At 29.8% G+C, this 26,885-nt stretch overlaps 2 protein-coding genes and 1 long non-coding RNA gene across 3 annotated transcripts; 1 reads left to right on the top strand and 2 right to left on the bottom strand.

The window, feature by feature from the left end:
* Positions 1-10,540: 10,540 nt before the first annotated feature.
* LOC114165920 lies at positions 10,541-12,314 on the bottom strand. The gene is made up of 3 exons (XR_003599820.1): positions 12,177-12,314; positions 11,988-12,058; positions 10,541-10,773 (listed from the first exon to the last, which is right to left on the bottom strand). It is a non-coding gene; the product is annotated as an uncharacterized LOC114165920 (long non-coding RNA).
* Positions 12,315-14,798: 2,484 nt separating this feature from the next.
* LOC114166075 (pyridoxine/pyridoxamine 5'-phosphate oxidase 2) lies at positions 14,799-17,301 on the top strand. Its single transcript, XM_028050731.1, has 7 exons — positions 14,799-15,048; positions 15,133-15,182; positions 15,254-15,311; positions 15,627-15,659; positions 15,755-15,850; positions 16,619-16,786; positions 16,866-17,301. The coding sequence occupies exons 1-7, from the start codon at positions 14,965-14,967 to the stop codon at positions 16,965-16,967; spliced, it is 591 nt and encodes a 196-aa protein (XP_027906532.1). The 5' UTR covers positions 14,799-14,964; the 3' UTR covers positions 16,968-17,301.
* Positions 17,302-17,467: 166 nt separating this feature from the next.
* On the bottom strand, positions 17,468-20,150 carry LOC114166074 (laccase-6). The gene is made up of 6 exons (XM_028050730.1): positions 19,985-20,150; positions 19,714-19,865; positions 19,382-19,626; positions 19,153-19,281; positions 17,895-18,836; positions 17,468-17,758 (listed from the first exon to the last, which is right to left on the bottom strand). The coding sequence occupies exons 1-6, from the start codon at positions 20,102-20,104 to the stop codon at positions 17,628-17,630; spliced, it is 1,719 nt and encodes a 572-aa protein (XP_027906531.1). The 5' UTR covers positions 20,105-20,150; the 3' UTR covers positions 17,468-17,627.
* Positions 20,151-26,885: the final 6,735 nt, after the last annotated feature.

Below are 26,885 nucleotides of genomic sequence, written 5' to 3'. Positions count from 1 at the left end.
CAAGACATGCTACCTAATAATTTCTCTTCTATAAGAATGTCTTGTCTACACAATTGGTGATAAATTGTCTTGTAAACCAACCACTTAAACACACTTAATTCTATATAACATTGTGCATAATTTTTTTTACCACAAAATATAACTCTTTATCATGACAATTACTTCAATTTATGTTAAACAAGTATAAAATATGAAGACATGTTTGATAATTAAGATACTTTATAATACTTAGAGTTTATGATTTAAAATATTGAATCTATAATATTGTAAGATGGTAAGAATGTATAACATTTTTTTAAGCATAAACGCAGAATATGATCCTAATATTGATTCTAATAATCAATCATAAATTCATACACAATATCCCGTACTAATAATCATGCTGTAAATAGTAAATGAAAGCGTACTTGAATTGGCCATAACAATAATATTAGAGTACTCCTGATACACAGTGATCTTCCTCCTGTAGAACACCTTTATTTACCTCTGAGTTTCTCTCTTGATGGGGATAGAGAGAAAGGAACAGGAAAAGTACGTTATAACTCTGTGTGTGCTCTCAGAAGGAGACCACGACCATTTATAAACTGAATTACTTAAGTTTTAGTATTTCTAATTTGGTCTCTCATCAAATTAGAACTTACTAAATGGTCTTTACACAATATTTATTTTCATGACCTATGCTTTAGCCAAATCTTTAATTTAGTCAGATCACTTTATTATTTGGCTTTATAAATAATGACCCTAACACATTTAATTATGTATCATATATATGCATCATCCAAAATTACTAACATTTTTAACAAAATCTAAAAAAATATAATTTTTAATTTAAATACACACAATTTTGCAATTATATATTAATTTTATTTTAATAATTCTTATACAATTTAAATATGTATCATATCTATTTACGTTCAAAATAAACATATTATTGTATATTGAATATATTGATACACGTATTGTATTTCTACATCATATGATCACATTTTTACAACACTTTTAAAAGTGAAAAATTATAAATTTAATAAAATTAGGCAAAAAATTAATGATCCATTTAATTAATTTTTAAGTGCAAACATTTCTTACTGTGTGTTTTAGTGGTGGGATTGCGATTCAATTGAGATAATCCAATCGACGATTATTGATTGAATGGGATAAGTTTTGATTCAATGGGATAATTCATGTTTTGAATTATAACATGAATTTAGTGCTCCATACACTTTGTTACAAGTTGCGGCTAAAAAATATCAGTACAAAAACGAGTTAATCCACCAAGATTAAAGACATTGAATTGAATCCAATGTAAAAAAAAAAAAAAAACGAAATTAAAAACATATAAATCTCTATTAATTATATATACATTATTCATTACAAAACAATATTATATATCAGTGATTTAAAATATTTTAATTCAGCTGGATTTGTCAACGCAACCTAATTCATTTGCTTAATATATAAATTATGTGATCGGTACATTAATTCAATCAATCATATAACTCAACCATCCAAGTTGTTGAAAGGAATTAAATATATATTACCATGTTAGTGTAAAGTTTTATAAAAGATTACACAAATCGATTAGGTAGCAAACAAATCCAAATATTTTCATTTTTATAAAAGAAGCAACAACAATAAACATGTTTGTACACTTAACAGGCTACATCAACCTACCATACTAATCTTGACTATACTAAATTTATAATATTTATATTCATCATGCATGTACCTCTTTCTTGGTCGTGCTAAATGCCGTCATATGATTTTTTTTTTTATCTTAATACAATGAAACAAGAGTTTAATGTTAATCAAACCATATATTTATATATTTATAGGTTTAATTAGTCGGATGATACCCATTTTCATTTATATGTGTCAGTTTGATATCCGCTTTTAAATATGTGTCAATTGAGTCCCAACTTTTGAAAGTATATCTCAATTAGGTTATTTTCAGTAAAAAATTATTAACACCATTAACGATATTGATATTTAAAATGATTTACAAAATTAAGTATTGAATATTTATATCAAAATTTATGGTAAAAGTCATGAATTAAGTTAACTACTTTAGTAATTTTTGTCTATAAAGGACCTCAGTAAGACACTTTTTCAAAAGTTGGGACTAGATTGACATATTTTTAAAAGTGAATACCAAACTGACATATTTGAATGAAAGTGGATATGATCCGACTAATTAAACATATATTTATATATTTATATATGTACCTTTGAATTTTGGTCCAACTGATACAAAAGTTTGGACTGGTTGAAAATCCTGTTCAATGTTGAAGCATGCAAAAGTAGGTAGGGTTTGTTTAAAAATGGTGTTTAATTTAATTAATTACTTATTAAACATGATCATTGATTGTGCCACATTCCAATAATATGGAACACTTACATCACTCACCAAGATATATATTCTTGACGTTTTGGTATAGGTTTTAGGGTAATAATATATATAAAACATATACTATTATGCACACATGGACAAAATTAAAATTCATTAGTAGTTGGCTTTACGTATTGGGTTTTATATCACACACACTTTCATTAAAGTAGCTTTGTACTTTTAATTAGTCAAATTATAATTAGTATATTAATCCACTACTTTACTTTAATTCCGTTTAAATTGATTTTCTTATACACTACCGTCAAACTATACCTTTCTTTCTTTAATCTCTAGTTTTCAACTCTTGCTTCTCACGTTATATTTATCGACATTTTAACTAATTGAGACGTTTTTACAAAGTAAAATGCAATCATCAAATCTTAAAACATTACACATTTTTTTACCTTTTATAATCTAAATATACCAATATATATATATATATATATATATATATATATATATATATATATATATATATATATATATATATACGAATTTCATATGTGCATTATAATTATTGAATAATTTTATCCATGAATTTTATTGATGTAATTTATTAAAAAAATTTATTACGAAAGGATCAATATCTAAAATAAATTAAGAAAACTTTAACATTTATTTTATTGATAGGTTATTGAAACATTTAATTAATAATGAATTTTATCAATAAATTTAATATTAATGAAAATATTTATCAGTAATAAAAGTTTTAAATTATCAATAAGTTTTACTCATAAAAATATTTATAAATAGCACAGATGTTAAATTATTGATGAATTTTATTTGTCGGTAAAATTTTGCAAATAATACGTAATTTATTGTAGTATTATATGATAAATTATTGAGCCGGATCGTTTATACTTGTTTCTTAATAAATTAAATAAATTTGTATGTTTTATCTATTTTACTTATTCAAAATAAATAAGTCATATCTGAAAGACATTTTTTTTTTCGAAAAAGAAATTAATTGTTTTAGAAATGCTTATTTTAAATTTAAACAAACGAATGATTATCATTTTATTTCAGCTTCGGTCAAGACCAGTTATGTGACTAAGTAAGAATCATATCAGAAAAAAATTGCGGTTGGTGGAAAAACATTTTCTTGGAACCATTTTTTCTGTCTTAAACAATACAGAATGCAATAGTTTGAAAGTAATGGCAGATTATTAAACTATATTTATACAGTGTTAAAGTGGAAACGGATACGGCTTGCTAATTGTGAAAAGAGATTACGTCATTATGAATCATTTTGGTGAAAAACACACGCTTAAAATTTAATAAACTTTTAGAATTATAATTCACATGTATTGTTAGTATATTTTTTATATTATTAATTACGCGTATATTTCTTTGATAGTACTTTAATAATTGTGCTCATAAAAAAATGTTTATAATTGCTATTAGTATTTGTATTTTTCATGAAAATATTTTATTTTCATTATATACATTTTTCCTCTTTTATTAATTGTTATAATTCCTGCTGTTTATTTTCCCATCATTTTCTCTACCGGTATATATAATTAGGGTTATTTTATTGTTCAAAAATTATAACTAGAAGTACATAATTAATTAAGATAATAGTAATATATAAATGAAAACATATAAATAAATAAATAAATAATGCTTGTACAATTGTCTAAACAATTTCACTAAGTACTTATTAAATATTGTTTATTATGCGCACGCATGTATGCATTACTTTTTTATAGTTCAAGTTGAGAACCAAATTAAAGTATTTCTTACACGAGTTGCTTTTATAAGTTATTTTTATCGAGCTTATTGAAGTAATTTGAAAAAAACATCAACATATAATATAAACCCTTCCAAATACTAATGAGTAATTAGACATAATAAGATAAATCTAAATAAATTATAAATAAAATACGTACAACTTATTATTATTATTATTATTATTATTATATATAATGTAAAATTAATTTTTGCTCGAAAATAGAAATGTTAAACCCAAAGAGAAAATAGTATATTATTGATGAGAAGTGTATGAAAGTGGAAAAAGGGTGGCATATGATTTTGTATATTTAATAGTTTATGAGGAATGTATAGAAACTCCACAACCCGAAAATATTGACTAAAGCAATGAAAGAAAGAGGCGTACGCATAGGTTTGAAAATTGTTTTTGACTTTGAACGGTGGAAACATGGTTGTGGTTTTGTTTAGAATTATCAAAAAGGATTAACACGTTGAGACAGTTGAAAGTTAAAATATAAATATAGATTTGATGTCTCTTTCATGGAACATTTTGGTTTAAGAAATGCAAGCTTTGTTACATCAATTAGGGTTGAATAATAAAGAAAGGGAAAGAGGAGTTGTACACGTGAGCTTTGAAGGAGCCTATAATGACCGTAGTGAGAAAGATATTTATAGTTCATGCACCAGTGAGCTTCTCGGAAGGTGTGAGAGAAGAACAACGTTGTCCACTTACGTACCATAAAGTTGATATCATCATCGACAGTGATCACTAACTCAACATTGCTTCTTTCAAAACATGGATTTTCTAAGCAACTTTGAACTCCATTTTTATGAACAGTGTAAAACAAAACAATGTTAAGGAGGAAGCTTTTTTTGTAAGGTATGAACTGATGAACAGTCTCCGGTATTGGCTGAGAAAACTTCGATGCATGAAATGATAAACACTGGATCGCCAAGTGGAGTGCTGCAAACAAAATGTTTAGTTTGATTAGAAGTGGATTTTAGGCCTAACTCAATCCTACAAAATCGGCTTGTAAAGTGAGGTTTGCACCTCACTTATATACTATGAAATTGTTTTATCTCTAATCGATGTAAGACTTTCAACAAGTTTGCGTATATCTTTGTTCCGGGGATGAAGTCGCCATGCAATGATGAACTGATGGAAACAACGAAACCTAGATACAACGTAAGTGTTGTTAGTGTTTTATAATTATTTGTCGTTGAAATCAAACTTTAAATCTGATTAGAGAGCGACACTTTATAACTCCTGATCAAAGCTTTGCTGGTATGAAAAGGGTGAAGAGACTGAGATTCTAAACTGTATTATTAGACAAAAATTAATACTGCTGCAAACAGTTTTTCAAAACTGTTGATTTTTTAACGTGACATCCTGAAACTAAATTATTTTAAGCATTATTATTATACCACGACTAAATTAATCGTTTTTTCAGATATCTATCTAATAATATTTTCACATATTTCTACAATATCCCACCATATAATTTATAATTAGCTTATTTATGATACTTTATACATCTTATATTTTATATTGTTTATATTAAATATTACTTTTTTCAACAGTAGGAGCAAAACGTGTATTATTTAATTACAGTTTTATACTGGTCTTTAAGTTGTGAGAGGAAAAGAGGGTTCATTTGAATTTCAGGAAACATATAAAAGATTAAATATTACAGTTTTTTTTAATAATAAAACATGTATTTCCTGAGAAGATTGATACGATGTCAATAAGAGATTTGATGTATTAGGAGCAATATTCATCTACGATGAAATTATAAAATTTTATTTTTTTATATATAATCATAAAATAGGGAAGTGAAAATGAAAGTCTCGTCTACACCAAATGATTGAGTATTATTAAAAATTTAAATGTGAATTAAGTTTCATATTGGATAGTGACAGAAAATACTGAAAAAAGACTCATAAACTCATTTCTTGAAATTTTGAGTTGATAGTAATCATATCTCATTATAGTGTCATATTTTTTCCATAAATCTTCTTTGAAAACTCTATTAGTGATCTTGTAAACTCATGTTGAGAAGTTGGTGTATGCATGCTTTTTTGTGGTAGTGTGGCTGATGCAAAAATCAGCGACTTCTTACGTTGGTGCTAGACACAACGGGAGAAGAAGAAAATGAACCACGTAATATATATTGATTTTGCTAATAACTATCTCTTATATATGTCAATTTTACCATAATTGATGTAATATATACTATATATATATATATATATATATTTATATTAGCGTGAAAATACCAAAAGAAATTATTAGTGTGAAAAGAATTGTCAAATTCTACATGCTCGTGCACATTTATCAACAAATTAGAACGTACGGCAGAGAATAAGTAAAACAAAGAATTGTCGTATCCATCGTAGAAAAGCCAAACATGTAATGATTTTAACTAAACATGAAGTTCATGTTATATCTTTCAACAGATACATATATTTTCAAAACTGAATCAGTCAGTTTTACTAACGAATACACCTGTGGACGAACATGTAGGCCATTGCAACATATCTATAGTCAAACATATTGAAGTGATATATGACTAAAATATATATTTAAAATCATAAAATATTCAAATTCTATAGATTAAATAGATATTTAAGTTTTATGTAAATTTCGTGTAAATTCATCTTTGACTAGTTGTTAACCAAATTGAAATAAATTAAAATTTGAAAATATCGTATTGAAGTTGGAGTAAGTTAAACCTAATAACCTACTATTTAATGAAAATGTAACAAAAATATAAATAATGTATTTATTTCTTTTGTTCACCTTGATTTTAAATTTTAGAATTTAAAATACATATTACTCGATATTAATTTTTTAAAATTATACAATCGTGTCGTGACATAACTTCAACTTTCATAATATTTATATTAAGAGAGATGTGAGAAAGAAAAATGGTGGAGAAGAAATGAAAAAAAAAAAAAAAGTGTGTGGAAGAGATGGTTGAAAAAAAAACGACAAAGAAAGTGATGTGTGGCTAAGAGGAAAATAGAAGTGTGAGAGTGAGAGAGACATTAAAACGAAAGTGAGAAAAAAAAAAGAAAAAAGAAAAAAGAGAGAAAGATGTTAAAAGAGAGTGAGACAAATAGATAAAAAGTGATAGAAAACTGAAATAAACTAAAAATAGGAAAGAGATTGATGCACCACCACACAATAAAGATAGATGCACTAAGATAAAATGTGTAATGTGGTTTTAAGACGTGAGCCAACAATTTTTTACTTTTTTATAGATGTTTATTTATTTTTTAGATAAAGTGTGTGTTAGGAATCCTAGGAATCCAAGTGTGAATTTAAGTCCTACGTTGGGTAGAAATGAGAAAATTGAGTACCATATAAGAATGAGGACCCATCCACTAATTGTCTTAAGGTTTTGGTTGAGAGTAGTGTTAATTTTTTATGTGATTGGACTCAAATCTCATTAGTGTTGTATGAGCCGATGGTCCGGTACAGAAAGGGCAGAAAAGCTAACTGTGTGTACTATTGTTTTAAGATGCTTGTTTATAAAATTATAATAATCTTAATTTTTTTTTCATTTCTAAGTATTTAAGTAAGTGATGTATGCATAGTTTTTTTAGAAAGGAATTTTCTCTATTCAACATTCCAACCATGCCGTTAATTATTAAGTAGACAAGTTTGAATGATAAGGTATGTGAGACAAAATAGGTTGGTGGTGGTGGTAACCTTGTCTAATGAAAGGGGTCGTTTGTTGTTAATGACCACAAGCACGTAATGTACTATAATTAAATACGTAACTATTTATCTACATAGTTAAGATAAACTAATTAATTGGACCGTAATTAAAAGAAAAAAAATAAAAATAAAGGTCATGTTAGTACGAATCTTATCATGCACGAGGACAAATACTTTCATTTGCAAAAAATATTGCACAAATTGATGCATAATGCAACCAAAATTTATCACGCTAGAGTCACCATGTTGCAAAAAAAGACATTTTAGGTTGGTGGATAATGTATTTAAATTGTTCGCATAAATAATATAATTGTATTTTTTTTATTAATAAAAACATGTTGTGATGACTTTTACTACAAAGTGTATTAAGAAATGTTTTAGAAAGTTATAAGAGTGAGAAATCGTATGTTATAAATTTGACTATTGAGTAAGCATTTATGTGATATGTGCGGCTGTTTAAATTATTTTTGTAATTAAAAACGGAATAGAATTAAAATACTCTCCTATGGTTGGTAGTTGATTTTATAAACTATTTTTAATAATTTATTGAGGACTATCTTCAAATAAAATATGGGCGTATATAAACTATTTTTCTATAAGAAATCAAACACTAACGCAAGTATTTACTTTCTATGAAATGTAAATTTAAATAAATTATTTTCCAAAAACATATCATTGCCAACTTAAAATTATATTTAATTATATAATGATGAATAAACTAATCATCCAACGTCAAATGATATTAATTAAACAAATTTCAATGTAATTTTGCTTAAACAATTTTAATTTAAACACGCATGTTCAATTCCACTTGGTATTAGCCTCTATATGTATAGATACTAATGTAACTTTTTATCATATTTTAATTATGTTTTATCAAAAGAATTTTTTAGAAAGATTTTTTTTTTCATCATGTATACCTAACTATATAAGTAAAAAGTTAAGATATTGAAAAAAAAAACTTTGATATCATCATCATGATTCTCCATGCATCATGGTTGTTTCACTGATTATTAACTTATGTACAATATGTGATTTTATATTAATTTACATTCATACTCTGTAGAATATGTGGTCATTTTATATTATTTAAGTACATATTGGTGTTGAATTATCCACATCCATATGTTATTATGCATTGATAATAGCTTATAACTAAATTGATTATGACTTTTAATCAAGGTACAAAGTTTTTTTTTTTATATATATGTTTAGCCTGAACTAACATTTTATTCAAATTCTAAAATAATCATAAACAAATATCACACATATAATTAAATACTAAACTTATACTTTAGAAAGATTGGAACAATTTATATCACCTAATAATATCTTTCTTATTGAAAAGAAAAAACTATAAATATGTGTTTTATATGCATCTAACTTCTAAAAATTTGGTTACTCATATATCTTTGATGTCACCAATTGTCCCAAAAGATAATAATTCATTATTTTTAAATATTTGTAACATAAAAATAATCGTGAATATCACATAAAAGTAAGTTGTTAAAGCAATAACTCTACTTGATTCCAAACATTTATTACATAGTCACACGTGTACATGACACTCTACGTAATAGTCATACTCATAGCCATTATTTTATCTATCACACTAAAATTAAATATTATCTTAATTAATTATATAAATAGTTCAATTAAATTTGTGATCAAATTAATTTATTTAAGTTCAATATAACCCAATATGGGCTGTTGTTTTTACTTGTTTATTTTCGTGACTAGTTGAAGACTTATAATAAAAAAAGACGTGAATATTTGTTTTTTTAAAACATACTTATGTCATTCTTGGATTATTATGACAATAAACAAAACCAACAAATAAATAATGACTTTTACATTTGTTACTAAACATCCACTATAGTAAAGTATTACTAATCTATATTAGTTATTAAATTATTTATGTAGAAGGTTGTTATCAAACAACCTTTTTTTAGTAATATATCTTGTTAAGTTAAATAATATTAATAACAAAGTGATTATATATTTTATAAAGTTTTTAATCTATGTAAATTAGTGAGTTTAAATGAGTACATCAAGACATGTTTGTCTGAATAGTCTTGTTAAAAATACTCTCTATGTAATAAATTCTCATATTTAAAATTCTTTCACCTATATATAATATAGATATATTTCAATACAAGATAATAAATTTATTAGTCTTTTTCTTTCTTTGATGTTTAATTGTTTCATCTCACAATTAAACTTTTCGACTAATATGGATACGTTGGACTAATGAAAATAAATGTCATGAAAAATCTCACATTTTTATTTTAAGATCATTTAAGGGTGAATGTTAATTAGTAACTATATAATGGACTCTAAGTGCATGATGTTCCTTATTTCAGTCAAACACACTTTAAATTTGTATTTGACTTTTATTATATTCTTGTAGTATATTATCATGAGGTTTTGAGTTTAATTTTTGCTTTGAAGAGTGTAAGTGTACTCAAAAGTCAAAAGGTATGTGATGGTAATCTATGTGTTGTATAAATTTTTAATAGTGTTATTCTCCTATGGTCATGATTTTTCTCTATTTTTGAGATTTTCAATATTTTTATGTTTTTCGTGTTAATCTTATTTCTATATTGATATATTAATAAAATAATTCTTGATAGTAAAAACGATAATGTTATTAATTGATGATGTGACGTCCCATTTTTAATAGATTAATCCATCAAATAAAGTATCACACAATTATAATAACGAGAAGCATTCAGATGAACAAGACGATAAAGAAATGGTAATTGTTACAGTCATCCGGAATTACTTAGAGGAAACACAAGTCTAAAAGTCTAACAGTCTTGCAAAAGGGTTGCCACCACGGCAACTGATACAAAAGGCCTCATGGCCACGAAACTACTCCTAAGACATCTAGACACGAAGATCTAAGCTGCACTGCTGCGTCTCCCGGATTCATCTCGGGCCTCCCTCTCATCTGCTCCCACCAGAAGGTGATCATCGCAAAAGAGAAAACATAACAGGAACACACACAAAATGCAAGGGTAAGCTGGTGTAATATAATACTTATCATGGTATAAAGGAATAAATGCATAAACATTCCCAGACATACAACACAGAGGCACATAGATCATGTTATGGCAAACAAGTAAGACACTATGACTCAATTATCCGGATACATACATTAAGATCGGATTCACTGGATGCCTGCACTCGTGGTGGCCTCTACTGCTCTGCAGAGCCATTGCCAATGGGTTTCACCCTACCACTCACGAGATTAGCCTTTAAGCGCCTAAGGCCATTATCCTGCCAAAGACTAGGGCCTCCCGCTACTCTCACCACTTGGGTCAGTTTGCTATACTTGAGACTCACTGACCCTTTAGAGTTTCGGGATGCAATCCTTACTTGAATCCTTATCTTAATATATACACTACACGCCACCATAAAGTCTCCCCATGGGACTTATGGAATTACGCCTATCACACCATCAGAATCATGTTTCTCATACCATAACCACCACTTGATCTCATACATACAGTTCTCATGTTAAAACATCACGAAACCACAACTCCATGATCAATCTCATACCAAGCATGTCAATTTCATTCATAAAAACCCAAACACCCAAGCATATTCACGTACACCATATTTAGGGAGAATGACCCAAACCGTACATGCAACAAACCATCCAAACAGCCAAGACAACATGGCACACATTCGCAAACTCGCTCAGGCGAGACGCTGGCCTCACGGACACAGCGGATTCTCGCCCAGGTGAGACATGCCACGAGGGATCTTCACGAACTCTCGCTCAGGCGAGATGCTGTCTTCCCTGAAACAGCGAATTCTCGCCCAGGCGAGACGCGCGACGTGGGGGCTTCACGATATCTCGCTCAGGCGAGGCCTTCTCGCCTGAGCGAGACTATGCGTCGCTCAATACGAAAAAGGGCCGCCTAGGCGAGTTCTCGTGGCAGGGGGCTCTCTGGTACTCTCGCCTAGGCGAGACGAGCTCGCTTGGGCGAAAATAGCAGAGTTCACCACTGTCCACCCACATGCAATGGCGGAACCAGCTCGGATCCACACCCAAACACACATGCAACTCCATTTCTCTCAACAAAACACACCGTGCATGCATATAAACATGAGAACGACCAAAAACAACTTAAAACAGATGGATCTAGCTTCCCTTACCTTTTGTTTTGGGTACAGAAAGCAAAAGTCCTTAACCAAGGGTTAGCACAACTCCAGGAACTTGAGTAGGGCTGAAAACATGAAGATTCAAGCAAAACGACGTTAGGAATCTCAATCCTAACTTGACCAACGCTTTCAAACAGAGAGGAAAAGGAAGTAAACGGACCAGAAGCTCCGAAGTTCCCTTACCTGTAACACGAAAGGAGTTTTGGTAGCTTGGAGACGTGTGGATGATGTGCCCTAGCAGAGGGCAGAGGTGTGGGATGGAGAGGAAAGTTGCTTCTGAAAAGGTGACAAGAGCAAAGTGAGGGAACAAGGTAGGGTATATGGTCCTTCTGTAGGGCAGGGCCTTGGGCCTCCGAAAAGGCCAGGCCCAAACTCTACAGTATTGAAAAAGAAGGCTTACAGATGACGTATTTTTTCAATAATATATATATATATATATATATATATATATATATATATATATATATATATATATATATAAAGAACTTTAAATTTAACCGTAGTCCATGTTGAGAATATAGTATATATAGGTGTTTAATTAGCTGCATGAAATTCTAAGTATGCATGCGACTTGGTTGGGGTTTGGAACATTTGAATGACTCAATGTGTCTGATAGCAACAGAAGCCATACCAACTTTTGAATTGTCATGTCATGGTTTTATTAATGTTCATGTGCTGTAACAATCCAAAATTATTTGAGGGAAACATTAAAATAAACCAACTTTCGTCTAACAGATAAGATCAACTATCATATAAAATAAATATACTAGTCGGTACCAATATACAAACATAATAAATTTTAAAATTTACAAAACTCCATGCTATATTACAAACTTATCAAATCAATAAACATATATATTAAATATGAATTATAAAAAAAAATGTCTTCGGTCGCACGGTGATATCCTATTTTACATCAATTTAAGAATTTAGAGAAATAGTTTGAAATATAATTAAAATATTTAAAGTGTTTTATATAATTAATTGATCATATTAAATAATTTATAAATAGTTGTACTTATTTTACAGCTGTAATTATTGACTCATTGGTTTTATTTTAGGCCACTCTTATGTGCTTAACTTTTTGCATAAAGACACCTTATCAATTTCATTGATTTTTTTTGAATTTATATATTTTTATAATTTTTATTGAAAAATATCCTTTATGTAAATTTGCAGAAAGAGGGAACCCCTCTGAAAGTTCAAAGATGGGGGCAATTCATGTCATCTATTTGACTTTTCAAAATTAAAGTGTCAAACAACAAATCTTTCTTGTTGGATTTTGTATCAATTAAAAAAATATTTTTAATTGGTTATTTTTAGATTAATCATTGGGTGAATATAATTAATTGGTATAAAAGTGCTACTTTTTAAAATTAGTTACTGCTGGAATCAATTTAAAAATTATCAACTTTAAACTAACTACTAATTGTTACAATATATAATACATGCAAGTGTGTATGCTATCTTTATGTTCTACCTGAACAAAAGTAATCCGAAGAATGCTCCAAAACAGAAGATGTTTTGTTTAATGATTAATTTTAAAATTAAAGTTCTAAACAAAGTTTTTTATAACACTTTTTAAGAGATACAAAATTAAATTTCTCTTAGACTAAAATTAACTTATCCATATTAAAAAATAAAAATTTAGACATTACATGAGAAAAAGTTTACAAATCATTATATATATATATATATATATATATATATATATTTTAACATATAATTATTTTATACACTATTACAAATTCTCTCTTTATATACTACAGATTTTTTTAACTTATCTATTAACATAATGGGCTCAATCCGTGTGACTTCTGGGTTTTTTAGATTGGTGGGCTGGTTTGGTGCTGCTCTCGACATTTGTTTTGTAAGTTTGGGCTAATGTAATAACGTTTAGTGAAGAAACAAGTTATTGTTTTCTTCACCCCTACAATTAATAACTGCACCCCTAAAATACTATTTCAATCCATCCCGAGAGTGTTTCCTTCTAGTAAATAGAAACTGCAAAATTAAAAGTGAGTCACTTTTTTTACTTAAAATATAAACTTTTCCAAATTTAAATTTTTATATTCATGTTAGAAGTCTGGTTGATAGTGGTACATTTTACATTTTATAAATGTTTAAATATATTTTTGTCAACTTTTAATGAATTTTAAAATTAGTTAATTTTGAATATTTGGACCAATTTAGTCATTTATCATTCAAAATACGTGAATTTAGTCATTTTAATCAAATTTCGTATGCATTTTAATCAAATTTTGTATGCATTTCAAGTTTGTATTTAACTTGTTTATACTATTCGACACATTTTTGCTTTAAAGTTAAATAAAATACTATTATAAAACACGTTTGAAATGTCATATAAATTTAACAAAATTTAATTAAAAAAATAAATTCACGTATTTTAAAAGATGAATAACTAAATTGTTCCAAAATTTTAAAATAGACTAATTCCAAAATTTATTAAAAATTAAGAAATTAAAAACATATTTAAAAAAAATACTTTTGTTATATTTTTCTGACATGATTATTTCAGAATAAAATAGTTTTATTTTGTTTTTTTTTTAAATACCCTACCTTTCATCAATCATAAATTTGCAAAATCTACTTATCCTTTTCAATAATTTGTTTTTTTTTTTTACCTTTTTAATAGTATTTGTTTTCTCTTAGTCTCAATAAATTTGTAGTTTTTGTTATTAGTAAATAAAAAAAAAAAGTTCTTATGTTGATTGGCGTAAAATTTATATTTCTGTTCTGATAATGTTATTTGTTAACATCTTAAATCAACGTGTTAGCATCTGAATAAGAAGATGAACAATTTTTTCCCACAATTTTTCATCTTCTCTGAATTTTTTACAGTGAAACTGAAAAATCACATCGTGTGCATCATACTGATAAAGATGTTAGGTAAACAGTTTAAAAGTTGCAAGCGCTGGGAAAAATTATCCGAAAGTATTGGAAAGGAAAAATGGGGAGTGTGGCGTGGAAGCAGCTTCTTCTGAACGCTTTGGAATCAAACGCTCACCTTAAACACTCTTCTTTCATGCAACTCGTATAGTATCAGAATCAACTTTTTTCTTTTTTTTTTTTAATTTTTCATTTTTGTTATTAATCGTTTTGTTTGTGTTTGGGGCAGGCAACCATAGGAACCAACGGAACACCTTCGAACCGCACTGTCGTTTTCAGGTTGTCCCTCCCTCTCTCATTCACTTAATTTTAATGGAGAATTGATGACATTGTATGATCTGTGTTTTCAGAGGATTCCAAGATAATACTGATAACATCCAAATTAACACTGATGCTCGCACTCGCAAGGTTTTTATTTTTTTTCCTTGAACAAGAACAACTTCTCTAATTAATCTGATGTTTGGAATTGGAATAGCTCGTAATATTATGCATTATATTTAATTTATTAGCTTAGAAGAAATAAATATCTTGTAAATGGTTCAAGCAGTTCCATTAGAACCAAATTAGAGCAGAGTGTAGACATACACGTCGATTGTGGAAATATATTTCATTGAATAATTTGTACCCAATTTTAAAACCTAGAGGCACGTAGTTGTTGGCATGTTGATTTTTTGTTGAAAAGTTTCTCAATTAGAAGTTTCTGTTTTCTTATTCGTGGTGTAGATTGAAGAGCTCAAGCTTTGCCCCTCTGCTGAGGTAATTATTCCATGAGGTACTTTTTTAATAAAACAATCTGATGATAGGCACAATAGGTTTTGCGAATTGGGGCTAAGTTTAGTTTTTTTTGTTAGATTTGTTGGTATTTTACGGATTCCTGGGAGCAATTTCGGATAAACGGGAATGTAGATATCATCGACGGTTCGAATGCTGAACCCCTAAAACTTGAGGTTTGATTAAAGATTTTCAGTTATGATTGAAATTGTCATTCGTTAGATCAATTTTGATTTGAACATTGTGTATGTTGCGTGAGCTTTTATGTATAATTGTGATATGGAAACAAAATTGTCCAGCTAAAGCGATTGTGCTATTTTTAACCATTGCTTCCTTCACTTATTGATAGAAGTGCAATCCATACCCTGTGATAGAAGATGATGCATTATTCTTTACGCTAAAAGAGACAAGTATGTCAACGAATTTGGATTCTTTATTGAGGTTTTCTATGCTGTGCCTTCAAAATATATTGATGAACACTAATTTTTGATGTTTTTAAAATATATTAAAAATTTTTAAAGTACCAACATCAACAATGTTTAGCAGAGGACAGTACCAAAAAAATCTAGTAGAGAATTTGGACTCTATGTCAACTTGTTCTCTAAAAGCAATTTGAAACATAAGTTGAGCTAAAGATAACTGCATAACGGGAAGATTAAATTAAAATGGTAGTCTGGAATTGAATGTATAAACCTGCACCATGCAAAAGGAAAAAACCTTTCTTCTCCCTCATCAAATCAGGGGAAGTAAAACAAAACCCTCACGCTTTGTTCTGTTTGCTTGTCAATTTTAAGTTTTGAACTTTTTAGAAACTGAAACTGATTTTCAATTTTATAATTTCTTTTACTTCCAAATTTTCTGTAGTTTTCAATTTTCAAACTCCTATACCAAATTTTAAATTCATTGCACTAATCTTCCCCTCCTGTAATAAATTCATGATGCAGCAAAGAGAAAATTCTTGGTTTGCCAGTTCATTGAGATCAAGGTCGCAATATTTGTGCCCCAACCCTGAACTTCCCTGTCTACATGAGCAGGCTCAGCCTGATATATCATTAGATCCTTCTACAGGTCCAATTGATGCTTTTTGCCTTCTGATCCTAGAACCGCATCAGGTAATGATATCTCTCATACTCTAACATAAATATGTGTGTTTTGCATCTACACATTCACTTTGGTTTCAACCACGTACAGGTTGATTACTTGAATCTTAAGAGTAACCAGAGGCTAACATTCAAATCAAGTGTGAGTGCTGCAGCAGAGAAAAGCTGGACTGTGGAGAGGGTCAACCCATAATCTGTTTTCTGTCAGTGTCGTGTTCCTATTTCACTGCAGACAACAAATGAAGTTCCGAGGGTATATGATAGAGGATTTGAGGGAATGTATAGTTATATATTCATTTTGCAGTGGCCACTGGATATTCGTGCAGCCCTTTGAAGGTTGCGTTGCGCTCGTTCAATAAGCTTAGTAAGATGGGGTGTGGATTAGCCTCGTGTGTGTAGCATCATATCAGTGTAGACATCTCAATTGGAACTAGTATAGAGGTGGAACCTTGGAGAGAACAGGAGTCACTATTAGTATTTATCACTTTGATTTCAAGTAATATTAATATCTTATTTTTATTTCAGAATTCTGATGGTGATATAAATCAAACTATAGAGAATAAAATTTGCATTTATCTACTGCATGTTTGGTTCAATTTATTTTAAGGAAATAATCACTTATTTTTTGTTAACTTTCTAAGAGAACTTTCAAAAAAATAAGCGATTATTTCTCTAAATTTAATCTCTACCAAACATGCTACAGTCATCGTTTTTTTTTTACATCCGTAATTTTTTTCTTTTGAAAGAAATGGAAATGCCACACTTTACAGTAACAAACATGGAGCTAAAGAACGCTTGACAGGAAGGTCTGAATCATCTGCTATTTTCTGTTTGTTATGATCTGCTGGTAGTCTTAACACTGTGGCAAGTCTGGCGGAGGATGTGGTAAGGATTCCAGCTCTCCTTGTCCATTGTTCACTATAAATACCATTCCCAGTCCCCATGACTTGTGTATATCAATGTGGCAGTGCAGAAACCAGACCCCTGCAAAATAGTTTCACGTTATTTTGATAGTAAGAAATTGATAATTCAATAGACACAGAGAGACAGGGAAATGAATAATCCTTTCTGTTTCAATAGAACAATAGAGAAAATAAATCCAGCATTACAGGGTCTATACCTGGATTATCAGCAACAAAGCGAATTGCTGCCCATCCTCCTGTTGGAACTCCAATTGTGTTCATGTATGGAGGATCCACTAAATTGAATTGTGCAGTTACTGGGTTATAGTTGCCCTTGCCATACCCTACCACATAAAAGCTGTGGCCATGGAAGTGCATTGGGTGGTTTTCAGTGTTAACTGTCCCTGTGTCCTGCAGAATGAGTTGCACCCTGCTACCATATTCAAGGACCTTTATTCTTGTACCATTCGATGACTGCGTGTCATATGGAATGCTATTAGGGGCACCATTAACAAAGTCATAGAACTTTGGGGGTGTGTCTGGGAAATCTTCAGTGTATGTTCCTTTTATTTTCTTATAATATGCTTCCAAGATTGAAATATTGGGATTAACGAAACTTATATTGTTCATTGAAGCTGCCAGCACCCCATTGTGCATGCCTTGGCAGTTTTTCTTGGGTGTCTTTGATTGACACTTTTGAACATTCAATCCAATGGTAATGAATAGATGTTTATCGATTTCCTTAAAAACATTGACTTGATTTAGGCTCCTTAATCCGTCCATAACTGTCTTAACAGCCACTTCATCATCAAGTTTAGGCAATTTAGCAGGTAAAGATAGGCTATCAGATGGAGCTCCTATGTAGTTGAAGCCTGCTATAGCTGAAACGTTTTGATATATGACAATCTTTCCAGACTCATAAGGTGCTACAGCCATGGAGTATTTTCTTACTGGCTGATTTGCAGTGACTAGGACACTCAATGTTTGACCTGGTCCAATCATCACTGAGTCTGTGGTGAATGGCTTGGTGTATTCAGCATCAGCTTCCACGATTGTTAAATTGTGATTAGCAATGGCGAAGAAATTCTCAGTGTTCAGACCCGCATTAATCAATCTTAACAAATAGGTCTTTCCCGGAATCACATCAATTTTGTAGACATCTGAAATGAAGAGGAAAGAAACGTAAGAAACGGGAATGCAGGAAAAACAAATTACAACAGTATTAGTATGTGATAGACTGGTTTAGGAGACCAATGCAAATGCAAACTCGTGGACATTGTCATGATGTCAACGAGCGTTAGTGGCATCATCCACCACTTGGATTTTTCTCTTTTTTATCAGCTTAGTCTAATTGAAACATCTTAACATCTTACAAAAATAATTATCCTACCAATAGACAATTGTAAGAAATTCCAACAAATGAGAATAGCCATTATCACAAATTCATTGTTAGTTATCTTTTATTATCTCAAATACCATTAGTGGAGCAGTTGTAGTTGGTTCCTGGATGACCGTTAATGGTATATGCATCTGCTTTTGGAGGAGGTCCTCCACTTGCTAGAGTGGCCTTCTCAATTTCTTGGAGATCCTTCAGCCAATATTCCCCTGCCATGATTCATATCAACCCACAAACAGTAGCATTATATGGAGAACATACAACTACATAGTACTCTGAATTCAAAACCAAAGGGAGATACCAACTTACCCAGTATAATTATGTGCTCTTGATAGGGAAACTTAAACGGGTAAGTTACCCCAGCCTTTGGATAAACAATCATGGCACCATGAACTGTTCCTCTTAACCAAGAAACATGAGCATGCCAGAAGAAGGTTCCCTTCTGCTGCACCACTGAAAAATTATAAGTGAAGCTCTGGCCTGATTGAATTGGACATTGTGTAATCAAGGATGGCCCATCATACCAGCATGATAGCCTTTGCCGAACACCATGCCTAATGTTTTAACATTCAAGTTTGTCAGCTGTATGATATCGTTACTTGAGTGAACTATTTCCTTTACAAGGTTGTTATTGGGATTACCAGTGAATTGTAACATTGAAAGGTGTCTCGTTGGTCACTTTTACTATGATTCTATCATCCTCTTGAGCGTAAATAACAGGTCCTGGAAACATACCATTAATTGTGACAATGTCTTTGGAGTTGCAAAGTTTGGTATCTCTTTTGGTTTGAACCTGTGCAGTAAGTAACCATTTAGAGCTTAACAAAATAGAAAGAAAGGGATTGGAGAGCACTGCATTCCACTGGAAAGGAAAATGTGGTGTCATAATGTGCACTTAAAAGTAAATTATACCTTGAAATCATAGAACCTGGTTGATCCTCCCATAATACTTCCATGTGCTATAAGCTTCACATTGTAAATAGCAGATAGCAGACACAACCACAGCATAAACAAGGTGATTAAGTTGGACATTTCAGGGTAGTGAGTAAGTAGAAGTGGAGGCCTGAGGTAGAATAGAAGGGAGACCCTTTTAAAGGAGTGAGACTCTCCTTACAGGATTTTATTTTATTAGAGAAAAGGCTCAAAAAGGCTATGCAGGTTCTATTCTAATGTCAGCTTTCATGATTCCACTAGCGTGAGTTGGTGATAATAAGGTGTTGGGAAGTGATTATTCAACATGACCACAGTGGTAGGGAAGGCTTCAACATTCCCTTTTATCCCACTTCTCTGTTTTTATCCGTTTTCTTTTTAACTGTTAAACATTTTCTGTTACAAATCATACCATTGACTAAGAATAGAGGGCACACATGCCCCTAAACATGCTCCATATTAAACCCCACCACAATCAGTCACCTTCATTTCCATTCTACTAATCTTCCACAAATCTGAATGCTTTATTACTTTTTATAATAGAGCAACATGTTCTAATCAAGTTGCTTTGTACTGTTGAAAATCATATTAAATAAATGAAAATCTACTTGAATCACATTAACTGTTAATTAGCAGTGTTCTGAAGAATCTAAAGTCAAACTAAACAAAATTCTGGGTGCTGTAAGTTGATTGCTAGTCCAGTCCCAAAGCACCCAGATTTTGAAGAGTTGAAAAAATAAAGCCCTCTGAAAAGACAAAGATTTGGACAACTCAAACCATTCATTTTCACTTTGTATTTGGTGAAAAGGTGGGTTACTTTGTTTTGCTTTTGTTAGACATCTTCCTCTTCTCAATGATAAGCAAAGTTGATGCACGCCTTCACATCCCTAGACCACCATTATTGGAGCAAATCATAGCACGACCTTCGTTACAATTTACAAATATCAGGTATTAACTAAAGCATTTCAAACATCCTTCTGGTTTATCTGCTTTAACAGGGTACGTTTCTGTTAGTCATCATACCTAAAATACATGTTCTTTGCATGGTATCTTTTCCAAACAACACAAAAGGTTTCAAATGCTAGTTCTAGGATGGCTAATTGATTATATTATACACTCTTCATGCAACTTACTACACATTCTGCTAATTGAACTACGTAGCGATCATATCAAATGTACTTAAGTGCTAATTAATGGCCTCAATAATTGGCAACTAAACTAATTTTTTCACCTTTCAATTAAACAACTTCATATATTATTTATTATATTATCTTCTCTTTCATCATACTTCTACTTCATTTTAGGTGAGTTCTTCACTTGTTGTATCAGTTTTTCTTTTTCTGTAACTTCTTTTTTCATTAGTACAGTGAAGAATGTAGTGTACGTTTGGAACTTTCCACTGTTAGCATACCTAGAAAATCACCCTTGAGGACTATAATGACCACTCGGGTGGCAAATATTGCCATTTTTGAGTGGAAGAGGCTTTTGAAGGACAAAAATTTTACGCTAAGTAGCGATGCCAAGATGCAGAAACTATATCATTGTGTCTCTTCTCATGCATGCCATGATACACATTCTAACTTCTGAAACACGCTTCACACCAACGTCTGTTCTTGTCAGTCCCCACATTTATTTCCTCTCACAAACAACTATTTGCATAATAATTCATATAATAAAGTATATAATTAAGAAGAAGAAATATTTTCTCTAAAATGGTTGAAATTTAAGAATGAATTCAAAGTTCTGTATTGAATAAAAAAAAAGTTGATTATCATGTCGTAAACACATTATTTTAAGATTTTCATTTTTTTGTTGAAAGTAAAATGTTCTATTATATAAATATACGACTTGCTCATAATTCATTATGTTCATTGTGTAGTACCTTTTGATTCTAATATGTTAAAATATTAAAATAAGTGTGTATTAATATATCTCGAAGACATACCCTAAAACATAAAATAAAAAATTAATAGAGAATCCAAATTCTTGATATTTGTTAGAACTGAGTTATTTCATAAGATAAATATGATAAAAAAATTTACAAAAAAGTGAGATTTACAACTTTATTTTGCTTCATATTTACTATAAGTACAAAAACACTGCTTTTATACTTTTTATAATCAATGGTGTTTCGTTTTTTTTATATTACAATGATACAATAGGTCATACGATTACAAAATAATAGAAAACTTAATTTTGACCAACAATTTTTATTTTTCGTATATGCTTTTTTATTTTAATTTAAAAAATATCATTACATCTTTTATATAATACGTGTTCATTATGAACTAATGGAAATGATGCAAAAAGAGTATTATGTGGCAGAGGCGAAATTTTCAATAACTTTGCTGAATATACACGCTGGTCAAACTTTGTGTATTCCTCCTTGATCATGATTCTTCATAAATTAATGAATTAATAGCAGCATGATAAGAAAAACTTGAATGTTAGTTGTTTATAGAGTATCAAGCTTTTTGCTTCCTTCTGATATCTTACCACTTTTCTGAATATGTAGAAGGAGCCACCATGCTTTGTGCAAAACTATTAACAACTCTGCATTAACTTTCTGCAATCACTATTCTGAATGTGCATCAACTGCATATGTTGTTCATAGACTTTGAGGCACAATCATACCATGTTCTTGAACTGAGATCTTATGCAATGTTTCTTTTCTTTAGTTTATGAAGTTACATCTAGGTATATGTGTAGGCATGCATGTTAAGTCATGAAAATGTTCATTTTTGGAGCATGGGAAGAAAAGAGAGAGAAACATTAATAAATATAATATTTTATATTGGATGAACTTAATGAAAAGTAAACAGTAGCAAAGAGATTTAATGATAGCTAAAAGAACTACATATTATATAGCTTACCTTAACGAAATATAATATCTTCACTGGAAAAGCAAAATTTTCTATTGATGGGTGTTAAAACCAACAAATTTGTTGATTCTTATTATTAATCACTAATTCAAAGATAAAACATTTTTCTTTCAATAAATTGATTATAGATATTAATAAAGTCTAATTACTAATCTCTTTTTTTATCTACTTCCATAAATGGATAAGAAAAAAAAAACGAGATTAAAATCGTTAAAAAAAATTGAAATCTTAAGTTGAACTTGTTCACAATAAATGATAGAGATATGAAAAATCTTAAAATGACTTCCTTATCCTCTAAGTTGTAAAGAAAAAATATTACTTCCTTGTGTTGAGTAATAAAATTATGATCGTATGTTTTTGTAAGTTTATGACAATTTTCTAAGTATTATATGTGTTGTGTTGTTTATATCGTGTTTCTCAAAAATTGTGTGAGTAAAACTTTGACTATGACAAGTTGATAATCGAGGTTGAAGTTGAAAGGTAGTCACATGTATTTTTTATTTGTATCGTCGTTTATCATAACAAGATATGGTTGTTTGAATTTCTTATCAAAAAGATTTTCAATAAAATATCATATTGTATTTGTCTGAGTTCGTCACTACAACAAACTTTTGATGCAACTAAAAGATCAATTGAGGTAGATTCACTTGGAGAAATTCAACAACAATAAGTCCTAAGTTAGCCTCACATAAGAGACTCTACACCATCTCCAACCCAAAACATTAAAATAATGAATTTATGGATTCTTCTTCCTTGTAAGGTGTTTAACTTTCTCTGTTCTACTTAGTGTGAGATTTAGACTCACTTCGATTCCTAATAGAAAATCGCATGGCCAACTTGAAAACTATGAAGAAAAATTCCAAGAAGAAAACCAAAAGGCTAAAGAGAATTGTTGTTAAAAATCAAACCCAAAAAGAATCAATTAGTAATTAAGGATCAAGTTCTTCATATTATAACCATCACGACTACTCAAAACACAAAAGTTTGTAACAAATGCATTAGAAAATGTGAAGGGCAAAGAAAAGTGTTTGTTGAGCCAACAAACCACGTGTCAGAGAGAGCAAATGTTGGAGGTGTACTTAGGAGCACACGTGCAAGAAAGGAAAATGCTAAATGACGTGATTTCATAGTGGAAGGATAACAAATTTGGTATGGAAAAATTTTCTCTCCTTGATTATTCTCTGTAGCCCTCCTTTCCTCTGAGTACCATCTGAATGCCACAATTAACTATCCCTAATCTTATTGTTGTCCTGTAATTGTAGGAATGGATTCTAGAGCAATCTTTATTTGTTCAACCCCTATAGTTTGAACATTGTTATTTCAATTTGAATATTGCTTCCCTTTTCAGAATGTATTGGCATTGAACCATTTTTTCGCAATAAATCAGGGCCTTTACAAATTTTGCTAGTTTTTATCATTTGTTTTATTGGAGAACTCTGTTTCTTGTTTTCTATTTACAAAGTTCCACCAATAAAAACATTGTCTTTGTCAAGCTTTTAAAGCTGAGCACAAGCCCTTTAAAATAAGTTGATCATATGTTTACCAACTCCTTGTGTGCTTTCTCATTATAACATGCAAATATGAGTAGAAAATCAAGTTAATTCCACCGAGGAACTTCCAACTTCCTTCAATGTTAAACTAGTGAACAATACAAGTCTCTTTATTCGAGATATAAGATTGATTTAGTGGTAAAATTAGAAGAAATGGTGGAAGAGGTTGTGGGTTCAACTCCCTCTATTAACAAATACTTACAACTGATATTGTCAATAAAAAATCAATGCTAGAGCAAAATTGTGGCCAATACTTGGAATGTATCTCACATTAAGTTTTACTGTTAATTTTCAAAAAATGATTGAGAAATTAACAAGTTTTTAAAATAATTTGAAGATTGAATTAAGAAGGATTTTCTTAGTAGTTTGGAGTATTTTAAATCCTCATTAAAAAACTTATGTGGCTTAGTAAACTTTTACTAAAACCTAACCATGGATACCAAATGCTCTTATTGAAAACGGAACGTTTATAGGTCAAACTTATTATAAGGTGAAATATAAAATCTCTGCGAGTGACATGAACAATAATAAGAACAAACTTAATGCAGAAAAAATATGAATAAAAATCAAACAGAATTTCACCCACGAATGATGTTTTTATGCTAAAATCAATAAATGAATAAAAGATTAATGATAGAAAAAGTAATTATAATTATTGAGAATAAGTTAAAGCGAGTTTCTGTATCCACTTGTTTTTATATATGCTGATAAAAAAAAGAAAAAAAAAACTTGTTTTTATAAAAGTTCTAAAAATATTTTATTTTGGTTGATGATACGATGATATTATATTTTACGATATTGTTAGTATATTAAATTCACATGAATACAAATAATATAAAATAGGTCTTAGTTAAATATAAATTAAAAAAGAAAAATTAGCGTATGTAAAAACATTATAAAAAACAAACTAGAGAATACAGCGATCTCAAGAAAGAAAAAATAATTTTCAGAAGATCGAAAATACAATAAAATGAAAAGATTTTAACAACTGAACTTTGGTAAATTTATTAACTTTTGTTAAAAAGCCCCACTAACAATATTAATAAAAAAAATTTCATTCACAAGAAAAATGTGACATCTTATTTTAAAAGATTGAACTCGATATTACTTGTACTAATGACTTATCATTAAATGAGGTAAAATTTTCTTCCAAATATATAAATTCATTTATATCAATATTATTTGTGCTTCTGCTACCATTTCTTTTCCATTTATATACAGATATTTCACTTTATTTCAGGAAAAACCTCTAAAGGCTATATTATACCTTTATTTTAATTTTATATAATTAATTTAACTTGTATATTTGCATCACAATTGAAAAATAGTTATTTCTATCACCTATTACTTGTAGTTATACAAAATTGTGACACTGCAGCAACATTGAAAATGGATCAAAACGAATCTATCAGAAAGATAAATAAGCAATTTATATAAGAGTCTCAAAATTGAAAATGGATCAAAACGAATCTATCAGAAAGATAAATAAGCAACGAATATATTTGAAAAAGAAAAAAAAAGACAAGTTAAATAATAAAAAAAAAACAGTAATACATAATAATAGTCTGTAACATATACACCAGTGTCAACTAATCAAAACTTGCTTGGCTTGATGATAAAAACAACATAAAGTGAGACAGCTTCAACAAACAAGATTTAGCGAAGATTAATGATCTGGAATCGAAACATAAGAAAAATGTATCTGAGAATTGTTTTTTGATAAAGATCACAAGCATTTCTTTCCTTGTTTCGATGCACTGAAAGACAAAATACTGTGACAAACAACTGTATCCTCCTCTCCCCAATGTATCTTTCAAGCAAAAAAACAAATAAATAAATAAGCCTACAACAATCATAGCAACATAGCCTAGTCTGAAGTGATCTCAATTGAGAGAACTTTCTCTCCCTCTTTCTCTGCGATCTCAGACTCAAACATTACCATGGGATGCCTACCTCGTAAGCTGTCAGAACCTAAAGAACTTCAAGTTTCAAAAGGAAAAGTTTGGAAGGAGAAGTATGCAAGGTTTTTCATCATCAAGCACTGTGTTCTTATGCTAATTTGCTGGAAGAAAAATAGCTGTGATTGATTCTCCCTGTACTGCGCTGTACTGATTTTTAGTTTGGTAAGAGTAGTACACATGTCTGATTCATTCACTTTACAGAATGTATCAAGAAAAAATCATGTGAGGAGTACCAAGTTGTTTCTTTAACTGCAAACATCCATGTGGATGATGTTTCACTAAATTTTCACTTGTTTTGTTCTTTACAATGCTTTGAAGATGAAACTTTCTAGTTTTGCAAACACCACACCATAACCATAGCATCATTCTTCATTATAACATCTAAATAAACTGGCATATAGCATATATCTCTTGCATGCGTAAAGAACTTGTTTCTGAGTTTAGTGAACAACTTTTAATATCTGAACCTTTGATTTTTGTCAAATATTGA

Source organism: Vigna unguiculata, chromosome 10 (genome assembly GCF_004118075.2).
Source record: "Vigna unguiculata cultivar IT97K-499-35 chromosome 10, ASM411807v1, whole genome shotgun sequence".
Lineage (NCBI taxonomy): Eukaryota > Viridiplantae > Streptophyta > Magnoliopsida > Fabales > Fabaceae > Vigna > Vigna unguiculata.
The sequence above is the reverse complement of the archived record's forward strand: the minus strand, read 5'-3'. Positions and strand labels throughout refer to the sequence as shown.

Bases quoted from the DNA above. Each gene is read 5' to 3' on its own strand.
- LOC114166075 (XM_028050731.1), top strand. From the start codon at position 14,965: ATGGGGAGTGTGGCGTGGAAGCAGCTTCTTCTGAACGCTTTGGAATCA. The intron at 15,660-15,754 runs GTAATTATTCCA...TTTTTTTGTTAG, and splicing joins AGCTTTGCCCCTCTGCTGAG to ATTTGTTGGTATTTTACGGA. The intron at 15,851-16,618 runs GTTTGATTAAAG...TTCATGATGCAG, and splicing joins CTGAACCCCTAAAACTTGAG to CAAAGAGAAAATTCTTGGTT.
- LOC114166074 (XM_028050730.1), bottom strand. From the start codon at position 20,104: ATGTCCAACTTAATCACCTTGTTTATGCTGTGGTTGTGTCTGCTATCT. The intron at 19,627-19,713 runs GTAATCCCAATA...TTAAAACATTAG, and splicing joins TTCAATGTTACAATTCACTG to GCATGGTGTTCGGCAAAGGC. The intron at 17,759-17,894 runs GTATAGACCCTG...ACTATTTTGCAG, and splicing joins CTTTGTTGCTGATAATCCAG to GGGTCTGGTTTCTGCACTGC.